This window comes from Ursus arctos, unplaced genomic scaffold, assembly GCF_023065955.2.
Source record: "Ursus arctos isolate Adak ecotype North America unplaced genomic scaffold, UrsArc2.0 scaffold_5, whole genome shotgun sequence".
Lineage (NCBI taxonomy): Eukaryota > Metazoa > Chordata > Mammalia > Carnivora > Ursidae > Ursus > Ursus arctos.
The window spans coordinates 39,948,620-39,966,731 of record NW_026623067.1 but is presented as its reverse complement, the minus strand read 5'-3'; the positions used below and the strand labels follow the sequence as shown (position 1 = coordinate 39,966,731).

The window sequence follows — 18,112 nt, the reverse complement described above, 5'->3', positions numbered from 1 at the left end:
GAATAATTTGGCAATATCTAAAAAGAAAAAAAATTAAGCTGTGTGTATTCCTGCAATTCTACTGACAGGAATATATACCCTGCCGAAATTCACATGTGCACAAGAGGATGGCTGCAAGGATGTTCACTGCAGCATTGTTTATAATGGCAAAAAATGAGAAACAACTCCAAATGTCTATCAACAGGGGAAAGGGAATAATATGTGGCATATTTACACAGCATTCAGAGGAATGAACTAGCATTTATCTCAAAAAGATAAAACTGAGTGGCAAACCCACGCTGAAAAATGAGAGTACACTCTGATACCATTTATGGAGATTACGACACACACACACAAATACCAGATGACTATATTTGGACACAAAAAATCAATTTTAAAACTACCAAAACATAGTTCAGAGGGATACACACTACAATTCATGTTAACTTTCCACTGGAGGGCAAAGGGAATGGAACTGGGGAGGAGCCAAAAGAGGATTTCAGTATTAACATGAGAGAGAGAACAAAGAGGCCAAATGTTAACTGTGATATAAGTATATATTCATATGCATGCATAAATATATACATGAAAAATTATAGCAAAACATACAAATATAGTCCAAATACATGTTATATTCCAAATGATTTTTTGTACATTTTGCTCTAATTTCCACCACCACCCCCAGAAAAAAAGAAAAAACTAAGAGGGAGGGAGGGCATGTTTGGGAATTCACAAAGATTCCTTCACATCGTCTTGGGAAACTTTAAAAAACTCTATATATGTCAGGGGCTGATAGCAGATGAAAGGAAAAAGAAAAAAACAGTTTAAAAAATAAATGTAATAACTTTAAAAAATGCATCTTTAATCAGTGTTATCCTTAACAGCAGTTCCCAGACTTCGGTATACATGCAAATCACTTGGGAAGCTTATTAAAAATAAAACTCCCTGCCCTCCCTACCTAAACCCCAAACAGGATGATTCAGGAAAGCCTGAATGGGGCCAGTGATCTCCTTTTTATACAAAAAACAAACATCCTTAGAGTTAACCCATTTTAAATGTACTGAGGAACAGTTGAAAAAACAAACAAACAAACAAATAAAAAACCTTAGGGATGCCTGGGTGGCTTAGCTGGTTAAGTGCCTGCCTTTGGCTCATGTCATGATCCCAGGATCCTGGGATCAAGCCCTGCCATCGGGCTCCATGCTCAGCAGGGAACCTGCTTCTCCCTCTGCCTGCCACTCCCCCTGCTTGTGTGCATCCCCCCCCCCCAAATAAATAAAATCTTTAAAAAAAAAAAAAAACTTAAAGCAAATGAAAATTCCAATTTTAATGTGAAAGTCTATTCCCCCTCTTTTTTTTAAATTTTTTTTTATTATGTTAGTCACCATACAGTACATCCCTGGTTTTGATGTAAAGTTCGATGATTCATTAGTTGCGTATAACACCCAGTGCACCATGCAATACGTGCCCTCCTTACTACCCATCACCAGCCTATCCCATTCCCCCACCCCCCTTCCCTCTGAAGCCCTCAGTTTGTTTGTTATTCCCCCTCTTAACTGAATAGCTAACAGTGATTCTCAAAAGAAAGTTTTAATTTTGATGATGATAAACTGAAGTCATTCTATACAATGTTTATTTACGTGTAGCTTTATAAAATGTTGATCCTATAACAGAGCAGTAATTTTTATGTACAACTGAAACGTTAAAGGCGCTCTAGTTAAAATTATGACAACAGCTGTTTTAGGTTAACAATGAACTTTAATGCAACAATTCCAGTGTTAGAATTAAAAATCACCAAAGAAGAACAATGCATCTTTCAATATCAAAGCCTTGCCATCCATTACCTAAGTTAAACCTCCTCTCTTCCTGCCTTCCCCCACATAGTCAGGGCACCCCCTTGGAGTTCCCACAGCCCCTATCTCACGCCTGGGCAAAAGCACACAGATCCATGCTGTAGTTTACCTGTGGACATGTCCACATTCCTCTCTAGGCTGTTCCTCCTAATAGGGAAGGCATTGTGTTCACCTTTGATACCTGTGTCTATCACAGTGTCTGGTACACTGCGGGAACTCGTAAGTATCTCTCGAACGAGTTAGCATGTCTCAACAGGTCTTAGCTCAAAGACACCCAAGGAAAAGGAGTCTCTAGCATAGAGTTGGCAGACCTGTTCTCTAAAGAACCAGACAGTAAACATCTCAGACTTCGAGAGTCATGTGGTTTCTCTTGCAGCTTCTCAACCAACCAGTGTACTCGGAGGCCGCCATAGGTAACACGTAAATAATTAAGTGTGGCTCTGTTCCAATAACACTTTACGAACATTGCGATTTGAATTTCACATAATTTTCATGTCATGAGCTATTCTTATTTTCTCCCCAACTATTTTAAAATGTAAATAACCACTGTGAACTTAGGAGCCCTATAAAAATCAGCAGCAGGGTTTTCGAACGCCTGTGCTACCACATCTAGTCAGAGAGATGTGGGAAAAGCTCAGGATGCCATACAGGTTGGGACATACTGAGCAGAAGAAAAGAAGAAAGGAGTCTATCTGTGCTAGATGGGTGGACCTCACCATACCTAAAATAGGACAAAAAGACACAAAACAGAAACAAAAAAACAATGGAGTTTTTATTATTTTTCTTTTAAACTAGTTATACTGTAACAGTGAAACTCACATTCAATTAACTAATGGCTAAGGAATTGAGGAAAAAACTGGTATATTTAAAAGTCATTAGTAATACTAGTTGGGGGAAAAAAAACCCAAACCTTTTCAGGTTGAAGTTTTACCACTCTTTCCAGCATTGTTAAAATGTATTCTCCTTTGTCTCTGAGGGCCACTCTCAGAAATACAAATGAGCAGAGAAGCAGACAAGAGATTGGGAACAAAAGCAGACAAAAGGGATTCTATCTCAGAATACCAAAGGATTGACTGTCCTGTCTCGTCCTACCCGGTCCTGTGCATAAAATCATATATGTCTTCAAATTTAAAAGGACTCTGAATCACAGGGCTGCTCCATTCATTAAAAATAACTAATTCTTTAAATAGCACATATCATCATTTTATAAAAATTCAAAAACAAAGAAGCCAAGAGGGGGCGTCTGGGTGGCTCAGTTGGTTAAGCATCTGCCTTCAGCTCAGATAATGATCTCAGGGTCCTGGGATGGAGCCCTGAGTCAGGTTGCCTGCTGACAGGAGAGTCTGCTCCCCGCATCCCTCCCCCCTGCCCCCACTTGTGTTCGCTCTCTCTCACTCTTGCTCTCTCCCTCTCAAATAAATAAAATCTTAAAAGAAGGAGAAGAAGAAGAAGAAGAAGAAGAAGCAGCAGCAGCAGCAGCAGCAGCAGCCGCCGCCGCTGCCAAGAGAAGAAAACCCAAGTATCTAGAGAGAACAATTAAGATACTGGTTGATAACTTCTTCTAGAATGTTTTCCTTAACTGCATTGTATTTGTGTGTGTGTATGTGTGCTTTTTTCCCCCTTAAAACCAAAAGAATCATCGTTTTATAAACAAAGAAATCTAAGATTTGGTAAACTTCCTCAAGATTGTGCATAAAATGAGCTTGTAAAAACTCAGGCATTGGACATCTCGTCTTCCGGGCCAATGCTCTCTCCTACCACCTCCTAACAGAAAGAAATACTTTGCATCTTGAATAAGTGCCTTGTACATAGCAAGTGCTCAATAAATTAATACATACTGAAATGACTGATGCAAACAGTGCTGTCCCATTTCTTTTTCTCAGTCCAGCTCTGTCCAAGCTAGCTTTTCAGAGATGCTCTTTATTATCACTAACATCAAAGACCATAGCTTTCAATAGGCTGTCAAATCCCAAAGACCATATGGATACAAGGACAGCGTTCTTTAATAATAACTGGCATGTAACTTAGAATTTCTGCTACTGGAAAGTGCTTCACTTTGGAATGTTTCCTTTTGGCTTTATTTTAAAATGAACCATTATTCTGCTCCTTTACAGATTTGTTCATGAGGGATTCATTTTTGGATTCTTCCCATGTCCTAAGGGGGAACATTAGAAGGACTAGTAAGTATCAAGACATTTGCATAAGGTTTGCCTTAATTTTCAATTGAATAAGATCAGACTTAACCATGACTAAAACAATTTGTGATGGGTCTATTCATGTCCAGAGTCATGGTGCATTAATGACATGACAAGGAAAGGATAGGATAATCTAGGCTTGGCCAACAATTTCTGCTTCATTAACCATCTGGCTAGGGCCAGGTAGAAAGATCCTGTTAGACAGTCCAACTATTTTGGAAGAAAACCTTGAATCTGGGCAGCATGCTAAGCAGGTTAAGTGGCAGTTCTAGTGAGAAGAGGAGTATAATTTTTAAAGAAGCAAAATGTCAAGGTTATCTCTCAAAAGAACAAGAAAACCTGATTAGCCAGCTAGACTGAGAGGCATGCTTGAAATGGAAAACTGCCATTTGCCTGGTGACTTAAGGGAATGTGCTTAACTGGTCCAGTTCTGGGGGTTGATGCACCAAGCTAGCACCTTCACTCCATCAAACTCCACCGAGATGACCCTGGGTCTAGGGCACATCTGAACACATGCTCTGAAAGGAGGCCCAAGGCTTTTATGAAGTGCTAGTTCATGCAGAAAGCGAACTATGCATTCTGGGGAACTGAGCTGTGTAACCAGGTATTAAAGAAATATCTGAAAGCTCTGTTTGCTGTTTTTATCATTATGATGGTCCCATCTTCAACATAACAACGCATAACAGGGTCTCCAGGAACTTACAAGATCCACCGAAGAATTAATATTTATGCCAAGGCCTGAAGCTTTCAATAATATAATGGGGGAATCTCTAAGGCAAAAAATTGTGTTTCAGCAAACACAACAAATACCTGGTATTTTTATCTGCCTGGCATCCTTTGAATAACGGCATCCAGTTTTCCTTGGATTGCCCCTCCGGTTATGTGTGGTCCTACCAAGAATGTCAGTTGAGAACCCCACTACTGCCTTACCAGAGAAGTAGATGTATTACTCAAGAGAGGCTATTACAAACTCTCTTTAACTAGGAATGTTGACCTGCAGGGGAATCCCAAAAGGATAAAGGTGGTCAGAGCTGAGACATTCCAAAGGCAGTGCTCCAAACAGGCTACACATGAGTTCCCTGGTTATTTTCCACCTCTTATTTTACTTATTATTCAACAAATATTTATGAGTGTCTGCTACTATGTACAAAGCACTGTTCTAGATGCTAAGGATACAACAGCACAGAAACAGACAGAAATCTCCAACTTCAGGAGTCTACATTTCAGGGAGAAGAAAACGACAATAAACAAGTCAAATATAGAGTATATTAAACAGTGATACGTGCTATGGAAAAAAATAAGCAATGCTAGTGGGTAGGGAGCACAAGGGCTGGCGGTTACAATGTCAGAGCAAGATCCACTGAGGAGGGGAGGGAAGGGAGAGCAGATCAGGCTAAGGACTGCAGGGCTGAGCCGCGGGGCATAGAAAACAGGACTAAAAAGGAGCAGCCAGGAGGGAGGAGGAAAACCAGGAGGATGTGGTATCCTGGAAGCCAAATGAAGAAAGCATTTCAAGGAAAGAGGGAGTGAGAAACTGTGAAATCCTTCAGAATGATCAGAGAAGGGAAGTCTGAAGCTGATTTAGCAACACCAACATGACACTTTTCAGGGGAGGAGTGGGTGTAAAAGCCCAAGTGGAGTAGGTTAGAGAGAGGATTTGAGAACAGCAACACAGACAACTATATGAGAGATTCCACCGAGAAGGGCACAAAGAAACGGGGGGTGGGGGGGTAATCTAGAAAGGAGATGCGAGATCGAGAAAGTTTTTTTTTTTTTTTTAAAGATTTTATGTATTATTTGAGAGAGAGAGAGACTGAGAGAACGAGAGGGAGGAGGGGCAGAGGGAGAAGCAGACTCCCTGAGCAGGGAGCCCGATATGTGGGGCTCGATCCCGGAACCCCAGGATCATGACCTGAGCCAAAAGCAGACACTTAACTGACTGAGCCACCCAGACACCCTCAAGAAAGGTTTTTATTGTTTTTGTTTTTCATTTGTAAAGGATCACAGAAATCACAACTTGTGCTGATGGAAAAGTCTCAATAGAGACTGAAAAGTTGATCATGTAGGAGACAAGGGGGAATACTGTTGGAGCCCAGCCCTAACGGATGCAATCAGGAATCAGCTCTAGTGCCCCAGGGCAGGGAACGCCTTTAGGTAAAAGAATGGGACTGTTCCTCTAGCACACATGGACGAAAGGTAGAAACACAGGCACGGGTGTGGTAGTTTCTGGAAGTTCTCCTGATGGCGTTTATTTCCTGAGTGAAATAAGAAGCAAGCTCTGAGACAATCTACAAGAGTAAGAGTGAATGGCGTAGGAACATGTAGCAGGATACCAGGCACATAAGGGCCCTTGAAGTTGCATTCCAATGTCTCATGGTTCAACTCTACTTTCAATTATATGATCGACCCAGAAGACTTCTAATAAATTCCATTCTTTTTTGTATTAGCCACAGTTGACTTCTGTTGTTTATAACCAATCACCTAATATACCAACTCTTTCTTGAGGCCTAGGGTTACCCATGTTATCACTGAAAGTCTGACTCTTAGGGGCACCTGGGTGGCCCAGTCAGTTCAGCGTCTGACTCTTGATTTCAGCTCAGGTCATGATCTCAGGGTCATGAGATCAAGCCCTGCATCAGGCTCCATGCTCAGTGAGGAGTCTGCTTGAGATTCTCTTTCTCCCTCCCTCTCCCCCTACCCCTCCCCCTGACCCCACTCACACTCTCTTTCTAAATAAAATCTTAAAAAATAAAAAAAATAAAAAGAAAGTCTGACTTTTATAAAAAAGTGATCCTATTTTATCAAATCCTGTACACCCCTAAATGCACAGGAAGACCAGCTTCCAATATACCAATAAGACCAACAGTTTGAGTTTCTCTCCCAGAACCAAGAAATAATGATTTACATTTACAATACCAAATTGGAAACACTAAAGCAGTGTGCTAAACTACTTAAAGAAAAACATGTCCACTCAATGTGAGAAAGCAGAAAAGACAGATACCAAAATTCAATCCCCTGATAATTTCTTCAAACCCTCTTTTGAGTTGAGCTGCAAGAGTGTCTACCAGAACAGAATGAAGATGAATACACAGAAAACTCTCCCTCAGGGTGTAGATTAATACTTCAATACAGACTTCACTAACTCAGGGAGGGAAATCCACGTCAAGAGTGCACTATGGGGCAACCTGGAGGCACAGAGAACCGTTTTTACAGTGGATAGCAATGTTTAATCTGGGAATGGCATCTGAGAGGGCAGGCAAACCGAGTAAGAATGAAGGAAAGTCAGACTCTCCCACAAAGAGAAACATTTTGAAGATCACAAAGATGAGTGGAAATTTCCAGACCATGCAGACTGAGTCTTCATGATATAACGTGTCATCCCCCTCCAGGAAATTAATAGTTATTAAACTGCAGCACAGACAGCTGCTTCTGAGATGAAATCAGCCTTACAATACTAAGAAGCAGGAGGGTGAAGGTGAGTAGTTGCTAATCTTCCACAGAAGTCAGCCCTACATAGCTTCTTTCAAACAGGTGCACTGCTCTGCGGGGCATTTGACTCATGAGGAGCCCTGAATACTCACAGGGAAGTGTGAAGCTTTGTGTGTATGACCTGAAAGCAGGTATTAATGGGCTGCTTCTCCCAGATGACCCTGTGCTGGCACAGCCCTTCCTAGGAAGGGTGAAAGCAATGGTCAGCTCTTTGTGCCAAATGCACACGCACTCCCAAGAAAACAAAACCAGAGCAAAAATAAACATATGCACACACAGAAATCCAAGTGGATAAGAGCTGTCTGTGTGTGCTACATTTTCAGCATCAAGCCCTAAGGTTTTTGCTTGCCAATAATGGAATTATTAAGAAAGTGCCATCCCCTGAGTAAGAATGACTTGTTTTGGCTTAAACACTTGAATGATTCTTCTATGGTTCCCTCACTTTACAAGGCACAGCTCCATGATCCTCCTTCCCTCAACCCCCCAATTCCTCAAACAGAGTATAAAAGCTGACAATTATGGAGGGCGTCCTATATGCCAGACACTGTTCTAAGAGCTCTGTGTGGATTAATTCATTTAATCTTCCAAAAACCGTGAGAGGGCAGGTGCTACTGGTGTCTCTAGGTTTCCCAGAAAGAAGAGTAAAATAGGTGCAGACTTTTAGCCTTTACTTCCCTGTGCTTTAGCAGGGGGTTGGCAGGGGGAGTGAGGCGGAGAAGCTAGCCACCACCTGGTTCAAACACGGGCACTTGCTCCATCTCTTGGGACCATATCGCAAGCGGCTCAGGACTGCTATTTGGAATGCCCAGCTCCTACCACCCATTAGTCAAAGGTTTCCCCTCAGAATTTTTTTAAATGTCCCCTTGCTTCCAGGTTGTACACACGCAGATGCCACTTTGTGTCTTGCCTCCCCGTGGTGGGAGGGAGGAGGCAGGAGGCACCTGGTATGGGCAAGGCGACGAGGTACCAGGCTGCACGTGCATGAAGCAAGCAAGTACGGTTCCCGCGGTGCTGGCTGAAACGTACACCGAACAAGCCCAGAGAATCTCCTGTGATTTCAAAGTTTCAGGTAGTATTATTTGAGCTCCGTTTTCACGTGAGGAAACTCAGGCATAGAGAAAGAATTCACGTAAGGTTACAGAAGGGACAAGAGCAAGATCAGGCGGTCCGGCTCCAGAAATGGTCTCTGAAGCACTGTGCTCTCAACGATGAGCTTGGCCTACCCAGAAGTCTGCCGGCTGCCTCAACTGCAGCTGCCAGGTTGGAGCCACAGGAGTTGTGAAGAACCGGTGAGGAAAACAGTCAGTATAAGAAATACGTATTGCAGATAATGCTCACCATTCAATGCAAAGAGGACGCAACAAGAGAGGGCGTTGGCACCCCACACAACGGAGTGAATCCATCACTGCTGTGTCGCCAAAGAGAGAATTTAACAAAACCAATCCTGGGGCTAATGCCTAAGAAATAAGGCTCATCGGAGCAGAAATAAATGACATGGGGACTAAAAAGGCAACAGACAAGATCTTTTTTGAAAAGATAAACAAAATAGATGAAACTTTAGCTAGATTCACCAAGAAGAAAAAGAAAGATGACACAAATGTGGAAACGAAAGAGACTTAAAAAGGAAAGGAAAGGAAAGAAAAAAGGAAGGAAGGAAGGAAAGAAAGAAGAAAAGAAAGAAAGAAAGAAAGAAAGAAAGAAAGAAAGAAAGAAAGAAAGAAAGAAAGAAAGAAAGAAATCTGGCTCTGCTGAAAGTTGGCAAAGGAGAAACAAAGTCCTGTTCATGCTAGTTAATACCCTCACTTTTATAATACCCCACAATAAATGGGGGCAGCCACTGAGAAAGGAAAAGATGGCGTTCTTCTCTTTGCTCCTCCTGGAATTTGAGAGGGAAACTTCATGGCTGACTCTGGGTTCAGAAGAGGAAGAGGTACATCAGAGAACAGGAAAGTCATTGAAAACATTAACCCAACAGAAGTGGAACAACTCAGCGCAAACAGGAGACCCAAATCAAAGGCACTCCCAACACTGCTGAGCATTAACAGCTTGAAGCCAAGCATTTCCCCTTGCAGAATGGGTGTTTCTTAGGATGTGAAGGATTTAGTTCTTTGAATTCAGAAATTTTGTTGATTTTTTTTTTTTAGAGCAAAAATTTAAACTCAACTTGTATCATTCCTTCTCCTACCCCTAAAGGCTGAAAGGTCACAGAACAGAGAAATTCTTAAGTAGAAAGTAAGGGAAGGTTCTGGCAGCTAGGCTAAATAAGGGTTGAGCTCTGATTTTGTCTACATTTCCATTAATTTAAAGTGCTAAGCTGCCTGTTTGCTTTAAAATATGTGGTTCGGCTCTTTGCAGTATCCCTTTAAATAGATTTTCCTTTGACTGTGCCAAAAATAGCTAGAGAAGGTCCTTTAAGAATCCCATTCTTAGTCTTAAAAAATTACATTCCCCTCCCCAGCCCATACACGTAAACAGGCCTGGAAGCACTTCTTCCTACTTCTTCCAGGGACCTCTAATTTATCAGAAATAATAAATATTTCAGGAGAAAAACATAGCTGGTCAGGGAAATGATTCTCCCAGCCCATTTCTGCTTGTTCATTAATTATGCGATCACCCAATACGGAGTCCCTCTCTTGGGATTAGCAGATAGGTGGGCCAGGTGCTGAAAATCCAAACACCTACCCCATGGCCAGGCAGGTAGGGGGCACAAAAGAGGTGGACCAGACACAACGGACAACAGGGACAGCTAGGATTTGGTGCAGTGAAGAAGGCATGCCCAGGGGGTTAGGGTGTGGCCTCTACCCAGCTGCAGCCAACTGTGAGCAAAGAGATCTAAATTGTTTCAAGTAAAATCACCCCAGTTAAATATGTTAGAAATCTGTCCAAATTTTAAAAACAGCAACATGTGGAACAACAATACCAAACAGAATGCATGTATGTGCTACTCTGGCTGGACACTCTTGTTTACAACCTCTAAGTAAGAAACAAAAGATAAAGGAAGGCAGACTGGCTGTCCCCTGGGAGTTTACGACCTAGTAGGATTAAGAAGATAGACACTCGATCAACTGTCCCATAAGGTGGAATGTGATACCTCCTAAAAGGGAGAAATAAGCGAAGACTATGGGAGCTGAGGAAAGTGAGAGGGCCCTTGAGGCAGAAAGGATTCTTGTAGTCAAAGACATCTGAGCTGGGGCTAAAGAATGAGGTAGACTTTGGCAGGCAGAGACTGGGGAGGGACCATTCCAGACAGAGGAAAATGAATTGCACAAGGTAAAAAGAGGGAGTTGGAAAGAGAATGTTTGAGAAATGGTCAAGAGACTCTTCATGCTTCTACTTGACAAATATGCGTGAGTGTCTACGTGTGCCACGCAGTAGGGATGCAGAGGTGATCATGAAAGGACACAAGATGAGGCTGCTAAGTGTGAGAGGGCCCAGTCCAGACAAAGTATTGGAGGCGGTACCCTGAGTTTTATCTTCAGAGCAATGGGAAAGTTTCTTTTGAATTTTTTTTTAAGCAAGGGAATCACATGTTGAGATCTGAAGTGTTCCAAGTTCCCCTGCTGCACAGCATGCATTCTGTGGACTGGAAGGGAGCCAGAGCAAGCTGGGAGGAGGCCTTTGCAAGCAGTTTGGGAAAGAGATGATGCTATCTTGGACTAGGGGGGTGGGTAGCTTCAGGAGGTAGAAAGGGGTTAAAATCACGAGAACTACCAGTTCAGGGTAGGATTCGGTGAGTTAGAAGCCAAATGGGACTGAGAATGTGGTCAACATGGCTCCACGGGGGTATCGGGACACACCACCAGAGGCGCAGCAACCAAGCAATTCTGTACTGGCAGCAGCGGGTGTCCAGTGGTTACTAGAGAGAAGGAAGGTTTAGGAGCCAGGGTGTATGGCAGAGGGAAGATTGCCAGAGAAGCTCACAGGAGCTTTCCATTTTAGAAAGTCATCATCTCAAAAGCACTATTTTCTTTTAAATGTGCTTTGTAAAATTCCACAGCTATTTTATTTGGACTAGTATTGAGGGCAAGGAAATAACTAGCTCTTCTCATGTTCAACAGTTCGTCACTAAACTAAATCTTTGCCTTTAGACTTGGGATGGAGGAAGAAGGAATATTAGAGTATCTATAAGATATATGTTAATGCCAAGTATCCACACCCACTTCCTTTTATTTTGACCCTCTCTTAAGAACTTCGAAGAATGCTAATTAACCATCACAGTCCATCCTCCTTGGTGCCAAGGCCTAGCAATGACTTTCTCTATAACCACAGGCATTTGTACATGAACCCAATTCACTCTCCTTCAGGATCATTAAGGAAATATGAATACATCCTTCTTGATTGGCAGGAATTCCTGGAAGTATTCATACTCCAGTCACAGAAAGGTGAAAACAGCCAAGCCACTAGATGCTCAACTCTTGATAACTTGTGACAATGGAGTCTACATATTTTGATAAGGTATGCCAAGCATTTGCTCTAAATCATTTTATGATTTCTACAATATACAGAATTTTGTCATTTTTGCAAAGCCACAACAAGTAACAGATCATCCAAATAAACATCGGATGACTGAATAATGAAAAGAACAATAGGAATTAGCAAGTGGCAATGAGACTAAAGTTGATTTTGTCCTCCTCATTTCTCTCTCTCACCTTCCACCCCCCAAATCTTAGAATTTTAGTGTACGTGTGCCCATACTGCAGATGCATTCCTCTTTCCTCCCAAATTGGCCTATCGGTCCCATATGTCTTAATCGAGTTAGCACACCACGAGAAGATCATTCAATAGATTTAATGCTCTCTGTTGAATCTTATTTTATCAAGACTATTTGCAGTAAGCACTAGGCACTGCCTATTCAGCGCTCTGCTTTTATACTAATATCCAGGCTTCCCACCAGTGATCCAGGGAAATCCTATTTGGTGTAAAAAATCATGGTGGCCCCATTCCCCTTGTTGGAGATTGCTTCGAATCAGTAAGATGTGGTGGGAAGTCTGGAGAACTTCATAGGTCTTAAAAAGAGAAGCAAAGAAAATGCTTTTATGTGCAAGGATGCAATACAACATCTATGACCCTGACCTAGCCAGCACAGTGATGCTGGCTGTGAGCAACACCATAGAAATAACCTGAGTACTTCATGAGCCAAGAAATTAACCAACCCTTAGGGCTGATTCTGTGTAATGAGAAACAGATTCCTTTATTGTTTAAACCATTTTGAATTGGATTTTCCATTTCTTACAGCCCAGAGCATCCTAAATGATACAATACCTCTTTGCAGGAGCAAGAAAAGGGCTCTACCCCTTTGACAACATCCTAGCAACAAAGGATAGTTGCTTCAAAAAAAAAAAGAGAGAGACTAAGATTGATTTCTCAGTAAGTGTTTTGGGAAAACCAGCTGTGAAAAGGTATTTTTAATAGCCACTCCTGATGCATGGAGAGTCCTTTGAAATCCTCCCAATGCAGCATAAACACTGTAATAAAATGACAATGAGCCACTATGAATGGTATGTGTGGGGATATGAAACATACTTGGAGTCACCATAATATGTAAACATTAGGAAAATACCATGAAATTTGTCTTTATTATTCATCTACTCTTTCTTTCTACAATTATAATATTGGGAGTTTTTTCTCTTCTCCACTCCTTTTACCTGATAACAACACAGAATCACATGATTAGAAGGGAATGCAGAAAACTGAGGCTCAGAGAGGTTGACTAATTTCCACAAGATCCCAGAGCTAGCTGGGGACCATTTTCTTTATCATCAGAAATGCTTTATGCATGATTTTAAAACAAAACCATTTGCTGAACACTCAATTTAATGTAATGTCAAACTGTAAGGATATGGGAAATCAAAACTGGATTTTTTTTTTTAGTAATTTGATTATGAAATGTCCTTTTTGAACTCATTGCTTTGAGCTTCTTTGTCCTACATTTCTAAATCCCAATCCTTTCCACTCAATACCATTTCTCTCTCCTAGAAAATCTCTGCATACAGCCCATTCTCTTGGCCAGTGGTTCTTAAAAGACTGTTTTCTTCCTAATTACCTGGGAAATAAACCAGACATACAGATTCCCAAGGAGAGTCCAATTTAGTAGGGCAGGGGTGGGGTCCCCCAGTGTCAATTGTAAACAAAGACCCCAGGTGAGTCTAACTGTGCTTTGAGGCATGTGACTCCAGATTGTATACTAGATTCCAGGATCCAAATAGAAAACATCTAATTATCATAGTAGATTTAAGCTGGAACAACAAAAATATGTGCAGAGTTGCCTATAATTTTTATGTTCTCTCTGAGGTCTGAAACAAACCCAAGAGCTCTGTGATTTGGATGCACCCTGGTAATCATTTACTTGGAAGCTTTGAGATTTTATCCCTTCCCCCAAGACTTATTTCCCTCTGAATATATTTCTACTTGGGATTAAATATAAAATGTCTTAACTTCCTCTCCGTAGCTAAAAGAAATCAATTTTGGAAAGTGTTTCAAATGAGCACTTTAAAAATTGCACAATACAAATTATCTTCCCTTTGAACCAAGCAACTGAGAGATGCACAGGGTGGACAGGGTAAGTAATGAGAGCAGTGAACACGGGTTTTCCACCAGATCTACCCCTGAAACCAAAACTTAGGAAGGAAGTTGACTATTAAGTAAGTGGACCAGAGGAACAATAGATCAGGCATATCAGAAGGTAAGTCTGAAACTGAGAAAACTGGAATCAAACAGACAAACCCCTTATCCCAAGTTAACTATCCTTCCCTGGTCAATTTTAAAATAGGACAGTGCTGTAAATGAGAATATAGCATTTAAATGGAATCTTAGAACTCCTCTGGGTGCCAAAGCATTTTTTTTCAGAACTAAATAAATACTCCTTACCCGACTGAGCAACGCTCATTTATACCCATCTCCTCCAAGACACTTTTATTTTTTTTTTAGGTTCGTTTTTTTTTTTCTTATAATAATATTTTTGTATTATATTATGTTAGTCACCATACAGTACATCCCTGGTTTTTGATGTAAAGTTCAATGATTCATTAGTTGCGTATAACACCCAGTGCACCATGCAATACGTGCCCTCCTTACTACCCATCACCAGCCTATCCCAATCCCCCACCCCCCTCCCCTCTGAAGCCCTCAGTTTGTTTCTCAGAGTCCATAGTCTCTTATGCATGAGAGTCCAAGACACTTTTAATCCCGATCTTCTGAGACCAAGAACACAGCCTACTGAGAACTTAAGTCTGTGTGTTTTATCATCAGCTCTGACCAACTCACACTATAGCTTCTATGTAGATTCCGTAAGGATTAAATGAACAAAGAAATGCCACACAACCTCATAGAACCAAAGAAAATCATTGTGATTGTGAATCAAAGACAAGACATAATCTCCATAAATGCTATACTATAAGTAACTCCGGCAACAAAGTTGGTTTAAATTTGTTAGAAGGCAAAAAGTCAAGGTCACAGCTGTCACTTGCATATTCCAGTTGTACTCCTTGTTAGGTCAGGGACAAAGATGGACTGAATTTAATGGGGTTTGGAACACAGAGGTAGACAAGAGGGAGAAAGCGAACCATCCCCCAAGACATAAATAGGCTCAAGTGTTTAAGATCTACCTTAACAGTTTTCGATGTTTTTTGTTTTGTTTTTTTAATCTTTTTCTTCCTCTTTTTAAGATTTCTAACAATCCTCAGGGCACTTTACAAATAGGCAGATGCAGCAGTGAGTCTGCTGGATCACCATTTACTCTCAGTCATGCTCAGTTCAGTTAAGCTCTCATCACTACTCCACAGCTTGAAAAGCCCACTGCTCTCTGCTGGTTCCGAAGCCTTCTCCTCCAGCTGCTCCCAGGAGGCTCAAAGCCTAGTGGCCATAACAGAGCAGCCATGAGCAGCCCCGTACATACTTGGCCAGAGCATGTACCCAGAACTTTCTCTGTTTCAGTAAAGACCCTTCAAGTGTGCAAAGTTTTGTAACTAAGATCTAAACCAGCTTTTCTATTGAACAAATGCCTGACAAGGTTGTGTGGAATAGGCACCAAACCGTCATCTCAGAGCATCTGGAGTTACTTTTTAAACCCAGTTCTCATTATTTTAAACACACTTCATCAGGATTCTTTGACATTTTTCGGGCATTCTCCTTGTAAGCCTGCATGTTCTCTGCTATGCTTAAGTGTTTCTGAACATGCAGTCCTGATACCGCCTGGCAAGAAAAACATTTGACCAATAACAGAGCAATCCTTGACTCTGCCTAATTGCTTTTGACCAACATGCTAAACACTCTTGCTTCTTCATAATTAAGATCTCTGGAAATCTTTATGGTAATACATATACTCTCTCTCCACAAGGCAGTATCAACATGCTTGGTAGAAATATGAAAACAAACGATCACAACCTTCCTCAGGCGACTATCAACTTACCCCAAAGAAATGACTTGATGGCATGAGGAAAGTATGGGTAAGGACCCAATGCATAACACATTGATCAGTTCTGTACAGTGTACGGCTTAACAGTTTAAGTTAGCTGCTGTATTGTCTTTTTTATACTCCAGTCTCCAACCAAGAACATTCATCCAAGTCAATGGAAGGTCAGAACATACACACGTCGTCATTGATACAGCAAGGGAAGTCAGGAAGGCCATTCCCAAAAGGGTCCAGCAACAGCAAACAAACAAAAATTCAAAACCATTCCAAGAGTAAATATTCTTAGCAGGACAATCAGGTCCCATGCTGAATGCCTTGCTTATCTCAGAGGGCAAAGATGCATTTGTCAAAGATAGTTTCTTTATTCCCTAGGTTTTAACACATGTAACTTTTAAAAGATAAATAAAGGGGAGCCTACTATCTATATCTGAATGATGAAGAAACTAAGGAATTGAGGGGTCCATGGCTTGTCCAGGGCTCATTAAATGGCCTAAGAACACAGTCGACTCTAGAATGCGGGCCTCTTTACTCCAAATCCCAGGTCTGTAAACCCACAACATATTCCTATTTGTCTCTGATCATCATAAGAACATACAACTCCTGAAAACTCCGCTTAGTGACCTGCTTATCATGGACGACATATTCCTGTTTGCCCTCGGTCATCACAAGAGCAAAAGCCCCCTGACCTCTCTGGTGGCCTGATACCCTGGGCGCTTCCTCAGCCTCCTCTGTAAGGACCATGTGGCATTCACTGCTGTTACCCATTGCAGTTAACATTTCACACATTTCTTTCCTAAGCCTTCAGCATTCCTGATGCAAGAGCAGGAGAGGGAAACCTGAGCAAAACCGAGACCAGCTTTAGTGCTAAGACACGAACTTTCTAGGGGTGAGAAGAGGGCAGCATTTGGTCTTAAACCTACTTTGCCAAGTGGTTCATGAGCAGCTGTAACATCTGCCTATTTTTCTCTGGAAGCCGATGAACAAGGCTGTGGATTTCAGAGACCCGAGACTCCTGGTTTTCCAGCTCTGCAAAGGAAGGAAGGAGGTAATATTTGATCAGTGTCACAGCCAAATCAGATTAAAAAACAAAAATCAAAGGAAAACAAAGGTTGGGCACTAACAGACTGAGGATTTCTCAAAGGTTTAAGAGCCTGTTCTATGGACTCATGGCTAGATCTAGAAGTGTTTTTAATGGTGCTTTCTGTAACAGTTCATTAAAAAAAATGACTGTCAAAGAATTCAAGCCAAAATGATGACGGGGAGAAATGGAGCCAGTCAACTGCATACTCAGAGCAGACAGAAACTTGGGAGCAGCTGGCTTCCTAGAACGATGGCTTCATTTCAAGGAAGGAAGGAACTTTATGCACTCGTCAAATGATAAACAAATTGTACATGAACAACATTACAAGGGTCTCAAATATCAAAACAATGTCTCAAGACAGCATCGAACAAATCAAAGGCAATGTCCAGTCATTCTCAAGTCATGTGTGACCATCAACCAGCCGGTGGAAGAAAGAAATGGCTGATAAAGTACGTAAACCTGTCACCTCAATCAAACCCTGCCATGGCTTGGTTGAATTTGGATAAGTGGCTTCATTTCTCTGGGAGACAGACTGACAGTGCTCACCACATCTATTTATAGGACTGATGTGAGGTTTAATTAGAGAATGGCTGCTATGGGTTTGGAATTTCTCTGAGAAAGAAATCACATAAACACGATCTTCGCTCCCAGCTTTCTCTCGTCTTTCTCCTCCTTCTTTTAAGGAGACAACTCTAAGAAGATAAGGCCACCAGAACATTAGGTACTACTAAATTAGGCCAGTAGTAGCTACCAGGACAAACAAACTCTGAAGGACTTAAAAGCAGCAGGGAGAGGCACAGCGACTATTGACATAATAGCACTGTGGAGATTCATGCCAGATTTAAATCTGATAGAGAATCCTACTGCCCCTTACAGGAGGCCTGCCCTACGTAGACAGATTCCAGTATACTTAGGGTAGCTTGCACCTAATCCCTATGTATTTTAATACCAGTAATATGACGCCAGGCACCTGGATGATATAGCTGAAGAATGATCATAAGCTGTAAATGGAAGCCATGATGGAAAGAGGACTGGGAAATTATATAAATGGCGTCATATTCAAGGAAACACTTCCAATGCTCAATTTAGGTAATGTGCGAAGTCT

At 41.5% G+C, this 18,112-nt stretch overlaps 1 protein-coding gene across 4 annotated transcripts in view; it reads right to left on the bottom strand.

Moving 5' to 3' along the window:
- ARHGAP26 (Rho GTPase activating protein 26) overlaps positions 1-18,112 on the bottom strand; it is a 414,131-nt gene that overhangs the window by 135,527 nt on the left and 260,492 nt on the right. For all 4 annotated transcript variants that reach the window (XM_026499014.4, XM_026499015.4, XM_057306962.1 and 1 more), the window contains one exon: positions 16,847-16,952. In XM_026499014.4, coding sequence (XP_026354799.1) covers positions 16,847-16,952 — 106 coding nt within the window. The remainder of the gene's footprint in view (positions 1-16,846; positions 16,953-18,112) is intronic.